This window comes from Botrytis fragariae, assembly GCF_013461495.1.
Source record: "Botrytis fragariae strain BVB16 chromosome Unknown tig00000797, whole genome shotgun sequence".
NCBI lineage: Eukaryota > Fungi > Ascomycota > Leotiomycetes > Helotiales > Sclerotiniaceae > Botrytis > Botrytis fragariae.
The window spans coordinates 997628-1012961 of NW_023501013.1; the positions used below are offsets into that span (position 1 = coordinate 997628).

Sequence of the window (15334 nt, forward strand, 5' to 3'; positions counted from 1 at the left end):
AAACGAGAAGAATATCTCTTTTTTACTCCGGGGGATTATGTTTAAATGCAGTTGATCAAACGCGAAGTGTAATTAATTGTAAATGTAAATTGATCAATGCTTGCTGCAGCTACCTTAACCATCAGGTACTGGGTATGATATGCGCAAGAAAGTGGGGATTTTGGGAAAAAGGTGGATGGATGGATGATGAATGAGAATGCAAAGATTTGAATGAATTGGCTAATTTGGCTTTAAGGAAAAATGAGTTTAGATTCAGATTGGAGAGAAGGCTTGGAAGGAAGGACTAGCGCACCATGTAATTACCCAGTACGATAGGTGTACGGGAGTGCGGTGAGTAAGAATAGCATGTTTCCAGGGGTGAAGCTAATAATGCGGGCAAATGATTGTGTGCAACGCGCTCCTCACCCGACTGATAAGAAATTCCAAGAAACCGGGCCGGGTGTTCAATTATGGATTTTCACATGAAACAATTTGAGTGCCTTGTTACATACACACCCGGCTCTGACTAATCATTACCCGATTACCCCAGTTCGTTTCAAGGTAAAAGAAATTGTCTGGGTAACCAGAAGATTCTCAACGCTTCGACCATTTCCTGACCTAAGGTTCATCACCCAGGTATCTACTTGTGCCTCCCTAGTATTTATGTACCTGTCTCAGCCGGTTTATGGATATATCTCTGTTCTTACGCAGTAGCAGATGTTCAAGCACGGAGTGATTGCAGGAATCGAGCCTATCGTTCAAAAGAAGCTCATTGTTGCGATAGGTCAAATCATTGTCAACTACCGACCGGTATCATCAACATGTCAAACATCCAATAAAGTATAAAGTACTTCTTCCAGTGTCTTCATTCTCTACTCGAATACTTTACCCAAAGAAAATAGCAAAGTCAAAGAGTCAAAGTCACATGAGCAGAAGGCAGTCCCTAGTCTCCAAGTGTCCCTTTCACCGCATTATATCTCTCCCTCTCCCTTACTTCTCTTACTGCTTCTTACCTCAAATTCATCCAATTACATTCAACAGATTCCCCTCACGATTTCCCTTATTGCTGCATGCAAAGATTACATTCAACAATTTCATAATTTCTTTTCATCCCCCACCCCGTCCCAGCCCCCCTCCCCAGTTGTTTTTCTGACCATAATATCAACTACTATCAACACCATCAACACCACAGACAAAACTCCTCAAACAGTGTGAGCCTTTGAATTTGAAACATTTCTCATAATAGTACCAATGTACCCTCTGCCAACAAGAACTCCAAAGAAAGAGAGCCGAGTGAACCAATAACACCATACTCTTTCATCCAAAACATAATTGACTCCTTGCTCATCAAACCCCATTCCTTATTCACTAGAGTAGGCTCCCATTTGAAATGCAAAAGACCCCGTTGACGTAAGACTCCAACAAAACCATCAAAGAATAGAGATACAATAAACACGTTCATCCACTCATCTCAACATCTTGGGTATCATCTCGGATTTCATCATCACCTCCAAGCTCATGCTCAACCTCATCCCCAACAAATCCTTCATAGTCTTCAAGATTCTTTTGAATGTGAACCTTGAACTTGATGATGTCGTTTAACATCTTCTCAATCTCTGTATGCAATTCCTCGCGAAGAGTATTGGCTCGGAGAGTCAATTGTTCATACCTACATCATGTCAGTGTGAGAAGGCATCGAGTTATCTTAGGTTTACTTACTCAATGTTTGTATTCATCTCTCGTTGCTCCATTAATTGCACAGATTCTGTGAGACCAGCTCGCATCTTAGCTAACTCTTTCTCCATCTTCTCAATCTGTGCATCGGAAGCCAGCTTTTGAGTTGTCGTAACCTAACGGTATATTAACTACTGTTGAATACTCGGTGATTTTTGGTGATCTTACCTCTTTCGTCTTTTCATACTCATCCTCCGCAGCTCTAACACGGTGCGATAAAGCTTCCACCTCACTCCTCTTATCGTCAATGGCTTCTTTAATGTTGTCGAGTAAGTCGTTGTGCTTCTCCATTTCTTCAACGGCCTGAGTCCTTCGTTCGGAAATCTCTTTTCTAAGGCTAATGAAGCTGTTCTTCACATGACCTCGAAGATCCAGGTTCAAGATATGAGCTGGCTGATAACCTGTCGTGGGATCGGCAAGAAGTCTATCGCCGTCTCTCGCTCCAGCATGAGAACTTGCCATTTGTGATGCCGAGAAATTGGGTCCTTCGTTAACAACAACCTGGAGTTCATAATTCTTTCCTTTGGCGTTGATTGCAGTGGATGGGATAAGTCCTATTTGGTATCCTAGACTGTTGTACTTTTCCACTGTTCTCTCCAGATCTTCCAACTTGCGACTCGCTTCCAACTCCTTTTCGGCAACCTTTCTTCTCGCTTCCTCCAATCTCTGTTGCGTAGCTTCGTGTCCCTTCTGAAGTCGTTCCATTTCAGAATTCAGACGATCAATATCTTGCATACTCATTCCTCGACTATCTATTTCCTCTTGGAGTCTTGATCGCTCATCAGATGCTTCTTTGAGTTCTTGTAAGACTTTGTCGAGCTCCTCTTGCAAGAACTGTATCCGAGACTCATATTTCTCGGACTTTTGATTCATCCGATTGTCAAACTCTTCAAATTTCACTTTATCATCTTCCATAATTTTGAAGTTGCGGTCTAAAGTGGCAATGTCCGAGCCAGTCTTCTCGAGGGTCTCGATTTCCTTTTGCAATCTTTCGTGCTCTCCTTCAAGGACACGCATTTCATCGAGGTATTTCGAATTTCCTCTGTTGAATTCCTGTGCCATAGCTTGGATATGGGGAGCAAGAACTTGGTCCTGATCATCGTCTCCGGCATCTTCGTCCATGGAAAGCCAATCTCGGTATGCACTACTGAGAAAGTTGAAGATGATGCGATCACCACTAACATCAACACCAGCTTCTGCGCATGCCTCATCATATCGATCGGTGCCGTATCCATCCAGCATCTGAGCAAGCTGCATCATCCAATGTAACAATCCAAGGAAGAGTGGCCAGGAATTTGCGCCTCCAACCGCGGATAATGCAGATTTAGTTATGCTTTTCTGGTATGGATAACGTAGCTGAGCCATGATTGGAGGTACCTCTTGATCGATAGCCTTTTGAAATCGATAACTTGGATCAATCCTGTGGTAAAGCCATTGGAACATAAAGACAAAGTCCTTTTGGGTTGGCGATTTCAAAGTATTGGCCGATACGTTGTGGTTCATTTCGATATCGTAATTGTTGTTCGCCATATACTCTAGCAACTCTTGACCAATCTTTCCTTGATAAGCTCGGTCTCTCAACGGACGTGGATCTTTTGGTACTCCAGCTGGTTGTGGTCCAGTTTGAAAGAAACTTTGATGTCCCATCGGTCCACTTGTCGAAGTTCGGGCTCGATAAACACTGCTTCGACGTTCTGCTCCTTCACCAGATGCGCGACCCATTTGAGGAGGTGCATAACTTTTTCGGCCACCACTTTGTTGAAATGAAGTCCTTTTTACAGATGAAGTTCCTATATCTGCCAAATTTGTGCCCGATGATGATCGTGAGAATAAAGGTTGATTTGGTCGCGAAGGTGCAAGAGATTGTCTGGCTCCAGCACTACGAACATGACTGGCGGTAAAAGGTGCATTGTTGTAACCACCGATTGAATTCGATCGTTTCATGGCAGATGCTGGTTGTGGTAAACTCGAATTGTAGTTGATGCTTCCTAATGTCTACACGGAATGAGCAATGGAACAATCTAAATTAAACATTTGAAGGGGGGGTATAAGGATCCTTACCTCTCTGGGTCGGCGCACGGAGAAAGGACCAGTGTCTTGCGACATTTTCAATAATTGTCCTCCAGAATGAGGCTTCCCTTTATGAAGAATATGTGATGAGTTCTTTCTATATGAAAGATGATATTGAAGATCGTAAAAGGTTGTTTATCTGAAGTATTTTTATTTACATAAACATGCAGATTTGCGACAACAAAACTTCTGAGTTTGGTGTATCGAAGGGCCAACGCTTGGGGAAAGTAAACAATTCAATTTGGATTAGCTTCAAAATCAGATAAGACGATCACGTGTTATCAAGGGATTCTGAACAAAGGTGAAAGGGAGCAAAGGTCGCGGTACCTCGGTTCCGGCCATTCATATTTTAGTGTTCAGTTCCCCAGATTTCCCAGCTTGGTATTTGTTTGACGGTGAGAAGAAGTTTGGTTTTCCTTTTCTCCTTTTCATCTATACTCAACATGGCGATTCGTGAGGAACTCGTGGTGTCTGCTGTAAGTTATTCTAACTCCTGTTTAAAACCGAATACTGATGCTTCACTAGGTTTCATGTGAGAATATTCCAGCTGAGATGGCTTCAACATTTCTAACATGTCAATAGTTCTTCAGGACCCAAGTGTCTCTGCATCACCCTTAGAGAATCGAATCGCGTTTTTACAATCAAAAAATCTTACACAGGAAGAAGTCGATGCGGCCTTAGGAAGAGCCAGCGGCGAACAATCGCCAGCGCCACAAAACTATTCGAATTATGCACCACAACAACAGCTCGTGAGACAACCTCAACCTGGGTATGGGGGTTATCAACAATATCCCTGGCAACAGCCTCCCCCGCCCGAAGTGCCAAAACGAGACTGGAGAGATTGGTTTATCATGGCCACGGTAACGGGTGGCATAGGATACGGGGCATATTTTCTGGCTAAGGTAAAGGTCCAGCTTATTCGGAGGCATCGAGTCTGCTAACACAATCAGCGTTATATCTATCCAATAATCGCTCCTCCCACACCTCCTCAACTGGAGCAAGACAAGAAGGAGATTGACGATTCCTTTGAAAAAGCATTCTCTCTTCTTGATCAGTTAGCTAAAGATACCGAAACTCTCAAGACAACCGAGCAAGAACGAACAGAACGATTAGACATAGCCTTAACCGAAGTAGAGACTGTGATTAACGAACTGAAATCTGCGAGCCGAAGAAGGGATGAAGAATCTCGACGTATGGGCGATGAGGTCAGGGGGCTCAAGGATTTAATACCCAGAGCCATGGAAGGGCAGAAGGAAGTGACAGACAATAGATTGAAAGAGTTGGCTGTGGAAATGAAGAGTCTGAAGACATTGATGGGTCAAAGAATGAATCCAACCTCAGCAATTAACCCACCCTCGAATGTGACTCCATACAACAGAGTTCAAAGTTCAGCTTTACCATCGACCCCTTCTCCAATCACTTCGATTACCACTCCTAGCAACCCGACTCCTGCCGCGGATTCACCCATGGAAACCACCATTCCTAGACCAGCATCAGTCGGTACCAGCTCAGGTACTGAAGCCGTAGCATCTGTTCAAGGTCGAAATGTCACTCCATTCAATTTCAGTACTGGTGCGCCAGCAGGAGGAGCAAAGATTCCAGCTTGGCAAATGGCAGCTGCCACCAAGAGCACTAGCTCTATCCCAACAACTACCACCACAAATGGAACACCAGAAGCAAGCGGGTCAGCTCAGGCATAAATGCAACATCGGCATATCTGGAGTCAATGAAATTGCATGGAACGGCGCGTTAGGGTGTTAATGATTGGAGACGGAGATCTTGGAATATATCGCGTAGGATGTTAACAATATAATATAATGAAACATAAGTATCTGTGTTGGGTCTATTATACGAAGGGAGTGCCTAGATTTCGGTCAACGGCAGGGAAGTTTATTTATTTGGCGCTAGGTTTATCAGTCATTTAAGAACTCATTTAACTGTACACTGAAACGTCTGAGACCAGGAGGAACAATGGTCATTCTCATGTAGTCCTGTACATTTATCATCAATTTATGTTTGATATCAAGCACTTTAGACCAGAATATCATCTAGTTTCTATTCTATTATAAATTTCTATCAGCATATACTCAGAGTCGTGCCCTATTAGTTCCACCACCATTTATGCTCCCATTCTCCTCCTTCACTTTGCCCTCCTCTTCCAAAAACCTCGCCTGTTTCTTCATCCTCTCAGTCACAGCTTCATCACTCTCCTCCCACAACCCTTCCACATCAATCCTTGTCTCCTTAGTCCCCTTAGCATTACCACTAATCATCACCCCCCCGGTCTCTATCCCTCCATTCTCCCTCTCCCTTTCCCCCTCCCTCCTCCCCCAACCTCTTTACAAAACCCCGCCCACCCCTCAAAACACCTCCTCGTTCCCTTCAAATGCGGCAGCGCCAACGCAAAACAATGCGGCATCCACTCATACTCCTCCCATCGCACCTTAACCCCCGATCGCACCAATCTCCGCGCTAGTATCTTATTCTCATCGCTCAACAACTCCGTCCCCACCATGAACAAAATTGGCGGGCTCCCCTCCCACGCACTTGCCTGCGCCGCCAGCGGCGAAACAAGTGGATGGATGAGCATCGCATCCTCGCAGTAGATATTGGATCGCGGAGATGGCGCAGGCCAGAGTTTACACCGCGGATAGGGGATGGAATGGGAGGGGGAGAAGAGAGATGGAGGGGGTATGTAGTCGTATTTACTGTTTGTTTCCATGGAAGGTGAGGAGCGTAGGAGATCTGTCCAGGGAGAATTAAGCGCTAGACCGGCTGGTAATGGAAGATGCCGTGATACACCGTTCCAAATTATGGGGGTAGATGTTTTGTGTAGATGGAGAAGTAGGAGGAGAAGCGATAATGAGAGGTTCCCGCCTGCGCTGTCGCCGGATAGGATGATGTTTTCGGCGGGGACAGCGGTGTGGAATGAGTCTCCGGGTGGATAGAGGAGGTGCAGATATGCGACTAGACAGTCTAGCAAAGCAGCCGGAAAGGGGTTCTGAGGCGCAAGTCGATATCGAAGAGAGAGAACTCGGCCGCCTGTTATCTTGGCGAGTTTCTTGCATGGGCCGCGATAGCTGGCGGGATCAAGAAGCCAGTGTGCTCCCCGTGCATATAGAGGATTGTCACGGGAGAAGTAACTTCTTTCATCATCTCAACGTATTGTTGAGCTTCTGAAATTCGAAGTCTTGGGGCATTTTTAGGCGCATAGCCGCGATGGCCGGTCCATTCGCCTTCTACGGGGAATAAATCTGGTTTTTGGAATCCTCCATCTTGTGGTGATTGTCCGGAATTCAGTGGGACTTTCATGTCCTCTATAACTTTGAATAACTTCTGACGAACATCATCTTCAGAGGGGATTGCCAGCGTGACTTTAGATATCCAGATCCGGCCTTTGATTCCAGAATCCTGTAGTGTCACAGCTTGGATTTTGGAAATGGGGGATGGGGCGGCGTACAGGAAAGAGCGGAGAATGTTGACTGTGAGTTCGGTTTTGAGATCCCAGTGGGTGGAATGGGGGGACATGCCTAGAGTGTGAGAAACAAGGGTTTTCCCTATCATAGGCATCTTTGGGAGCATAAGTTTTGCTATGGAGAGGGGTGAATTCGTCTCCATGATTGATGTTGGTCTGGGTGGCAAATGCGAGGAGGTGTTGAGAAATGTATGGCACAACAGGAACAACGGATGTGAAGAAAATGGACAGTATATAGATGGACCAACTGTTGGGCTGGACTTATATATTTGTCTCCAGAATGATAGATTCTTTGGAAGAGATTACTATGAATCCACTTGGATTCAGCTCAAATCTTTATACCAAATCTTCAAGCCAACATCAAACACGGGAATACAATTCAGATTAGGGTAAATACATGATATTGCGGAACGCCACTCAATTGATCCCAATTTACCTTCCCCATGCGACGCTAATACGCTTGTAATGAACCTCGGCTGTTTGATGCATCAATTTTCAGAACGTGTACATTAATATTGGTTGTATATATTTGATTCAACGGATTGGGACTGGTCAATGAAATGTTTCGTCTCGCAAGCTTGTGCGTTTGCGTTCAATGTTCGTGATAGGTCTAAGGCTAAGAGGCTGAGAGAAGAGAGGGGGAAGAATTCTGTTGAAGCGAAATGCCCGTTTAGTACCTAGTAGTTAGTAGTCGCAATCAATTGTTACAAATGGGCAAGTGATGAAAATCATGAACCAAGATCCAAAATTATCATTCTCATATCTATCATTGCTTGTCTACATCCATATTTAGGTCAAAACCTAAGAAGATTCAACCAGCATCCACACAATGCTTTAATCTTGCTTTTGTCCTTCCCAATCTTTCCATCATTTGTATCAAAAATATTAAAATTCCTATTTCATTGAAATCATCCCAGGCATTGAAATTTCCATCCCCGTCCCTCCCCTTCATTTCCCGGAACCTGTATCTACCACACTCTTGGTCTATTTAGACGTGAAGAGTATGTGCAAGCGAATATCGCGCTCTGTGTAGAGGATAATCGTAAACATGCAATTCAAAGAAAGAAAGTAGCCGTCCCATGTAATCTATGCAAGTGGCAAGCAGAAAGAATCGCTGCAAAATTAAAATCGACTTTGAGAATTTATGCCTTGATTTCATACTCTCTGCGGAACATGTCGTCAACGCTCTTGAGGTAGTAGGTACCCTCGGCAATGGTATCTGGGCTACCCTTAGGTGTGTATGACTTTTGGAGATGGGCTTCCTTGCGGAGAGCGCAGAACTATTTTATGTTAGCATTGAAATCAAAGGAGTAAATTTCAGAACATATTCTCACCTCTTCGTAAACTTCTGGGGCGACGGTTCTGCGAGCATCGAGTCTTTCTTGCAAGTTCAAGGCCTTTGCTATGGTCTCAGTGGAACCGTTGATCTTCAATGAGAACAAACTTGCAGCCAAACCACTTCCGTAACTGAAAACACCAATTCTCTTTCCTTGAAGGGTAGCGCTATCAACGTTGCTCAACAAACCAACCAATCCACCATAAACACTGGCAGTGTACATGTTTCCACAGAATGTTGGGACTTGGATACTGGGTTGAACACGCTCATTGAAACGCTTCTTGGTCAATCCCATGAATGTCTTCTCGACAACCTTGTCGGTCAAAGACTTGGCGTAATCCATATCCCTCAACTCAGCTGGTACATCGGCAAAAGCTGACGCAGTTGGGTTGGCAAGGTAATCATTGTAGAGCATACGGGCGTATGATTTGGAAACGAGCTTGCAGGTGGGGGCGTGGAAAGACATATAATCGAAACGATCAATAGGAGTTTTTGTTGATTCCTCAGTGACGGCACCATTGGTATGTCCGTTGGCTAGGGGCTTAAGAGTTTGTTCCCTCTTGTTGTATGCCTTGTAGCAGGCATCAACTGCTTCGGTGTAGCATCTCAAAGAGAAGTGACCATCAACGATTGGGTATTCGCTTGTAAGATCTGGCTTGTAGAAGTCGTAGGCGTGTTGCATGTATGTTCCGCGAAGACCAGGCTCGACAACAACTGGAGCATTTGGGCCAATCAACATGGCAACAGCTCCGGCACCTCCAGTTGGACGCGCAGCACCCTTAGCATATAAAGCGATATCTCCAGCAACGACAATGGCGTCTCTTCCATCCCACGCAGACGACTCTACCCAGTTGACAGCGTTGAAAACCGCGTTGGTACCACCGTAGCATGCATTAACAGTGTCAATTCCCTCAATATTCGAGTTATCTCCGAACAATTGCATAAGAACTGATTTTACGGATTTCGATTTATCGAGAAGAGTCTCTGTACCGACCTCAAGACGTCCAATGGTTTTGGTATCAATGTTGTACTTGCTGAGAAGGCGAGAGGTAACGGTCAAGGCAAAAGAGTAAATGTCTGCAAGATGCCACGCATAAGTAAAAAACCAGAACACCTTTTGCGGATATACAAATTCTTACCTTCTCTATCGTCGCAGAAGCTCATCTTGGTTTGACCAAGACCAATTGTGTATTTTCCTGCACTAACGCCATCGAATTTCTCGAGTTCTTCTTGAGCAACACACTGGTGGGGGAAAAGCACACAAGTCAGTTTTCCGAATAAACAAACGGGATTTTGCAGCAGAGTGGAAAAGGGAGATCTGGTAAAGTACCTGGCTTGGGAAGTAAATTTCAATGGCCTTGATGCCGATGTTTTGAGGACGAGTAGACATGATTGCGAGGGGCGGTGTGTGTGTGTGTGTGTGTAGTTCAAAAGATTGATGTGAAGATATAAGATAAAAAGGGATCTAGAGAGCAAGCTCTTAAATATCGTTTGTATGTACAGTCAAGAAAAATTGACGAGACTGAAGACAAAGATTGATGTTAGTATTGTTCGAAAATACTAGGAACGCAAGTGAATTAGAAAGAAGAGATTGTTCCCTTCCAAATAGAAATAGAAGTAAAAAATCCGAAGAGAAATAGGGGGAAACTCTGATAAAGAATTATTATCTTTATATCGAATTTTTTGATTATCTGTATCAACAAAATAATCCCAATTTCCCGCTAGATCACCGCCAACACAGCCCGATAATCGGTAGCCGGCCTAGAGAGGAAACAATCCCATGTCCACTTCACCACCCTTCACGCCATTCGTGGTAAGGTTTCCCCTCAACAGTTTCTAACTAACGAAATGAAGAAAGACAACAGTGGAGATTTTGACTGACCGATATATGAGATATGTACTCGAGTACTGGTGGTGTGAGATGTAGGAAGAGAATTGGACTATGTGAGGATTCAAAGATTCGAAGATTCGAAGATTCGGCCTTAATACTCAAGCAATATATACAATAGACGTACGTGTATACGAAGAAGATCAACAACTTTTTCAATGATTGATCATCCCACTTCCTCTCTCACCGTTGGGGGGGATGTCGGTACAATTTATACTTCGTCTATCTGTCTTCTCACCTTCTGAAAAAAGGAAGGGTACAATATATAGTTTTACGTGCATACATTTGACAACGGATATGCTAAAGAAAATAGAACCCTTCTAACTAATGCAGACCCCTGAGTTTCCATGACAGGATTCTTCACCTCTACTCCATCAGAGTCCATCTTCTCATCCTGAGATCCTTGAAAACCATACAACGACATCGGCCTCAAGAAGAGAAAACTTGATATCGTCAACTGCATTACCCGATGGCGTGGGATAAGTGAGCGAATGTGGCGGTTGAGTCTAAAACTTTCAAGTGCAGGTGCAGCTCTTGTGTTGTTGCTTGTGCGAGTACTGGTGAGTAGGGGTCAATTGAGGTTGTAATATTGGTTAGCTCATGCAGGAACGAACATCAGGTCAAGCCAAACTCGTGAAAGCTTACCATTCGAGAAGTGGCTGGCAGATTAGCAACTTTTTTCACACGTTAGCTCTGGTCTATCGGCCGAATACGTCCTTATGCATTTCTACTATGAGGCAAACAAACTACATTCAGCATCTACAGTCTTCACTGAACTTCTTTCGCCCTCCATGGTTGAGCTCGCATAAGATCAGAAAGGGTACAAAATGATAAAGCCTCTTTGATGTGAGACTGTGGCACAATGCTGGAAATCACACCATCAGTACAGTCACAAATTTACAGAAGATGTTCAAGTATGGATGAAGTGAAAAGTTTCCTTGGCCAGGTGGATAGTTTCCATGGATTTCTGTACAATAGCTCGCCTCGGACCCGGAGATCTTTTTTATCTTGATTATCTTTTTGATCAGATAAGATTAAAATTTTGATCTTGGACATTCTCCATCGAGAGTGTCCACAATCTCTCCACTTCAGACAGCATCTTTATATGTTATGTGTCATGATATCGGAATCTTGGAAGAAATTCTTCAAAATGGTGTCAAAATGGATCTGAGAACCTTGAGGACGAGCTCAAGATTCATATAATTACCTCACGGTGCGGGATATACTCCGATACACAGCCTTATCACTATCTCCACATGATCTATTAATCATTCAAGGCAAGTCGAGACTCAAGAATACACATCTGTTTTCATCCAAGGCAAGTCGACGCTTGGAGACTACAAGCTGCTGAAACCGGATATCGTCTATATATATATATATCACGCCACACTCACTCTCTCGAACAAATCTGCTTCGTCTGAGAATTCTACGATGTAGGATGTGACCGGAGGATGATGTTAGCTTTCAAGGAGCCTAGGCGTCGAGTTTCCTTCCTTTTTATACTAAAGCTGAATAATCTTCAAATGTTCCAGAAGAAGCTACTACGTAAGAATCACGGTATCGAGCGCTCAGAAATCAGGAACAGATACCCTAACGAAATTTACGAAGTCCGATCCGACGCGGGAACGCGGGAATGTGTCTTCCCGTGTTCAAGTAAGTTTAGTATCGGATTCATATCGGTGATGGGAAATAAATGGCGAGTTGCGGATTCACCCGAAGATATAATCGCCAAGAGTAGCTCGAGTAGGTAAACTAAGATTTCGCAATAATAAATCTTTATTGACGAGACTCCTTTGGAAATTGGGATGAATCATATCAAGTCTTTGTATCCTCAGATTTTGAGGAAATGTTTATCCCACAGACAGCCGGCTGGAAGAGGAAAGGAATGCGAAAGGAGGGTTAAGGAAAAACTTTGATCTTTTCCGGTACTCTTATGAAGCATTGCTTTTCTTAACCCAAGGAGATCATTTCCATATTAGGCATTTTTGGGTAATATCCCCATCGGCAAGAGAAATATTCTACCAAAAAAAGACATCAGTTGGTGAGTCGAGGAGAAATATATGAGTCCTTGTGACATGATTCAGTATCGCCTATCGGTTCCATCAAGCACAGAGCTTTACCTACCTATTTGACGGAGAGCTTTTAGAGCTTTCATTACCATCAAAATTAAGCATGAAATCATAGATTTCGGATTGTTTTGGTCTATTTACAAGTACAGACAGTATCAAGCTTTAGACTGGAGCTTGGGAAATATTTGGAATGGAGGAAGCCGAGACGAGTGCCAAGAGCCAAGTCATTACTTTTGAAATTTGACAACCATTAGTTGAACAAGACAAAACGGCGAGACAAAGTTTGGCTACTGAGCCACTCGTTCTTATTCCTCGTAAACACGCAATTTAGAGGGAAGCCATAAGATTTTCTGGAATGTCGGAATTCCTTCTTTCTACACCATAGTAGTTTCTCCGTAACGAAGATCACCAACAGATGATGCAAATGCACTGTAGCGGAAATGTATCGTGTGCTTCGGCGTGTGCCGGTGATATCCAAATCAGGTGTCTTACGGCAGTTGGTTCGCACGGTTTGATGCGAAGGGGTGTGAAAAAGATTTATCCCAAGTGTATCCCATGTTCAATTTGCGGGGCTTTGGTGTGCTTGGTGTAGTATCAGACACAGGGTATCAATACCGAAGAGGCAGCAGGTTAATAGATAATGAAATGAATGATTGAATGAGATGCATGAAATGATAATTCTTTAGACTTTGAGAGTTTTGACTGGTTTATCATTTGGGCATCAATGGATGAGAAATGAGAGGATGGAGGGTGAAGATATGTGAATGTCCTCTGTTCGTTTTGATACAATAAAACATTTGGGAAGATATACCCCACGAGTCCACCACCTCAGCCCCTTCATCGCCTCGCTACGAGAAAACTTGTCTAATTCAATAAACTGTTGCTTACCATTCCTACCAAAATGCAGGTGCAGATACATAACTGTACGTAACATTTCGATTTTTGAAGTCAGCAAATGTATATTAATGAATTTCAGAAACACCATCCATGGATTCTATACCCGCAACACCATCTTTACTATTCCTTGTAAAGCTCTGTCGGTCTCACAATTTGAAAAAATGTTCAAATTCTATTTTCATCCCCACAGATTTCCCGGCATCTAACGATGATATTCCGAAGCAAGACTTTCATTAAAAATCATCAAAGAACAATTAGAAGTGAGCTTTGAATTTATTCGAATTTCCACTACCTCCAAAGTGCTCTCGTGATTTTCGTAAACGTTATCGGCTGTTAGATGAGACGGATTAACTTCGAGTCTGTCTAATCTGTCTACTAGACTCATACAAACATCGTGCATACAATATATTGGTATGCTGACGGCGGACTTATCTCCCATGTCAGCCAACTTCAATAACAATTATTGTAACATCGTCATCGGGCATTTTTGGATTTAAGGTTGTTCACTCTTTAAGTTTTATTCGAAGCCCTGAAAACATTCCAAAGACCCAGTTTCAATCCACACTTTTAATACCTTCCTTTGACGATATGCTGGCTGGCAATGGGATTATGGGGATTCTTTGAGCTGGGGTAGGGAAGTGAATAGTTGGTAGAATGTATGACCTTTTCATTTTCTATACTTAAAAGCACAACGCATGGTTGGATCCTTCACCTCTAGAAAGGTGATAGATTTCAAGAAGCAAGATTAGATATTTTCTTGTACATCCCAATTAGACAGTATAAATAAGTCCGACCGAATAAAAGGCAGTAACTATACACCGGAATTTTAACGATGTGATCTTCCATGTCTTTTGCTGTACCTGAGTATCTAGTTACAATTTTTTTTGGGTAAATCGCCACTCATTTTCCTCTTTGGCCCTCGTCTGCATTCCAATCCAATCACGTATTACTCTTGTATTTATATTTTTCAGTATCGGATTTCCCTATTGGTCTTCATAAAATGTGCTAAGTAGGCAGGTTAATTCCGAGCACCAGAGGCACACCACAACAGGCACAATAGTCTAGATTTTGATACAAACAAGCACTTGGGGATTTCAAGCACATCCTTCTAGTTTCCTACAACCTTATCTTATTTTGGAAAAGTACTCCATAAATAAAGTGGCTACTTGTTGGATAGAAACCAATGAAAATCGATACGAAAACCAGGAACCATTCTAAGCCATACATAACAAGGAACACTAGACCTTGAGATGATTAGTGTTATATTTTCAAGACTCATTACCAGCATTTTTCGTACTTGAACCATTATCAACTGATCATTTAATTGGATATCGATCCTCGTTAAGCGAGTATATGTAATCCACTGTATCGTCTCGGATTTGGAACTTGGCGTACTTGGCGATCTTCTTCTCACTGGTCTAAGCAGCTTCCCTCAAACAAGTCTCTCCTGGAAAATACCCCCAAACCTCAATTTCTACTTACTGTACACCCAAAATACCAAGGAAAATCATTTCTCTACGACCCATTCACTCATTTTATACTTCACACTTCACATTTTACACCTCACACCTCACACCTATCAACTTCAATCAATAATAACACATCATATCATTTCGGTCATCATTGGATATTAACGCGAATAACGACTACGACAATTGACATTTATACCCTTTCGATCCCTTTCTGGAACCCTTTTGATGAATAAACGACCGATTATATATAACTTCACTTACTGCGAGAAGGAGAATACCATTTAAAGTTGTACTTACGGACTTTTGATTGAGGCGTGTTGTGTGTGTGTGTGTGTGTGTGTGTGTCGTGAGAGTGTTGAACACTCGGGAGTGCGGACATCCGTGGTCATATAGGCGCTCACTCGATCGTGAAAA

The 15334-nt window shown here is 43.1% G+C and overlaps 5 protein-coding genes across 5 annotated transcripts; 2 read left to right on the forward strand and 3 right to left on the reverse strand.

The window, feature by feature from the left end:
• Positions 1-1437: 1437 nt before the first annotated feature.
• On the reverse strand, positions 1438-3819 carry Bfra_010687 (putative hec ndc80p family protein; the record flags this gene model as incomplete). Its single annotated transcript, XM_037341024.1, has 4 exons — positions 1438-1648; positions 1699-1829; positions 1882-3708; positions 3775-3819. The coding sequence occupies 4 exons, from the start codon at positions 3817-3819 to the stop codon at positions 1438-1440; spliced, it is 2214 nt and encodes a 737-aa protein (XP_037186667.1).
• Positions 3820-4226: 407 nt separating this feature from the next.
• On the forward strand, positions 4227-5483 carry Bfra_010688 (putative peroxisomal membrane anchor protein; the record flags this gene model as incomplete). Its single annotated transcript, XM_037341025.1, has 4 exons — positions 4227-4259; positions 4309-4315; positions 4366-4685; positions 4734-5483. 4 exons carry the CDS (start codon positions 4227-4229, stop codon positions 5481-5483), a joined length of 1110 nt encoding a protein of 369 aa, XP_037186668.1.
• Positions 5484-6828: 1345 nt separating this feature from the next.
• Bfra_010689 (putative lipase esterase protein) lies at positions 6829-7401 on the reverse strand (the record flags this gene model as incomplete). The annotated part of the gene is made up of 1 exon (XM_037341026.1): positions 6829-7401. The coding sequence occupies one exon, from the start codon at positions 7399-7401 to the stop codon at positions 6829-6831; it is 573 nt and encodes a 190-aa protein (XP_037186669.1).
• Positions 7402-8400: 999 nt separating this feature from the next.
• Positions 8401-9984, reverse strand: Bfra_010690 (putative hydroxymethylglutaryl- synthase protein; the record flags this gene model as incomplete). Its single annotated transcript, XM_037341027.1, has 4 exons — positions 8401-8538; positions 8593-9671; positions 9734-9836; positions 9925-9984. The coding sequence occupies 4 exons, from the start codon at positions 9982-9984 to the stop codon at positions 8401-8403; spliced, it is 1380 nt and encodes a 459-aa protein (XP_037186670.1).
• Positions 9985-12005: 2021 nt separating this feature from the next.
• Bfra_010692 (uncharacterized protein) lies at positions 12006-12385 on the forward strand (the record flags this gene model as incomplete). Its single annotated transcript, XM_037341028.1, has 2 exons — positions 12006-12225; positions 12270-12385. 2 exons carry the CDS (start codon positions 12006-12008, stop codon positions 12383-12385), a joined length of 336 nt encoding a protein of 111 aa, XP_037186671.1.
• Positions 12386-15334: the final 2949 nt, after the last annotated feature.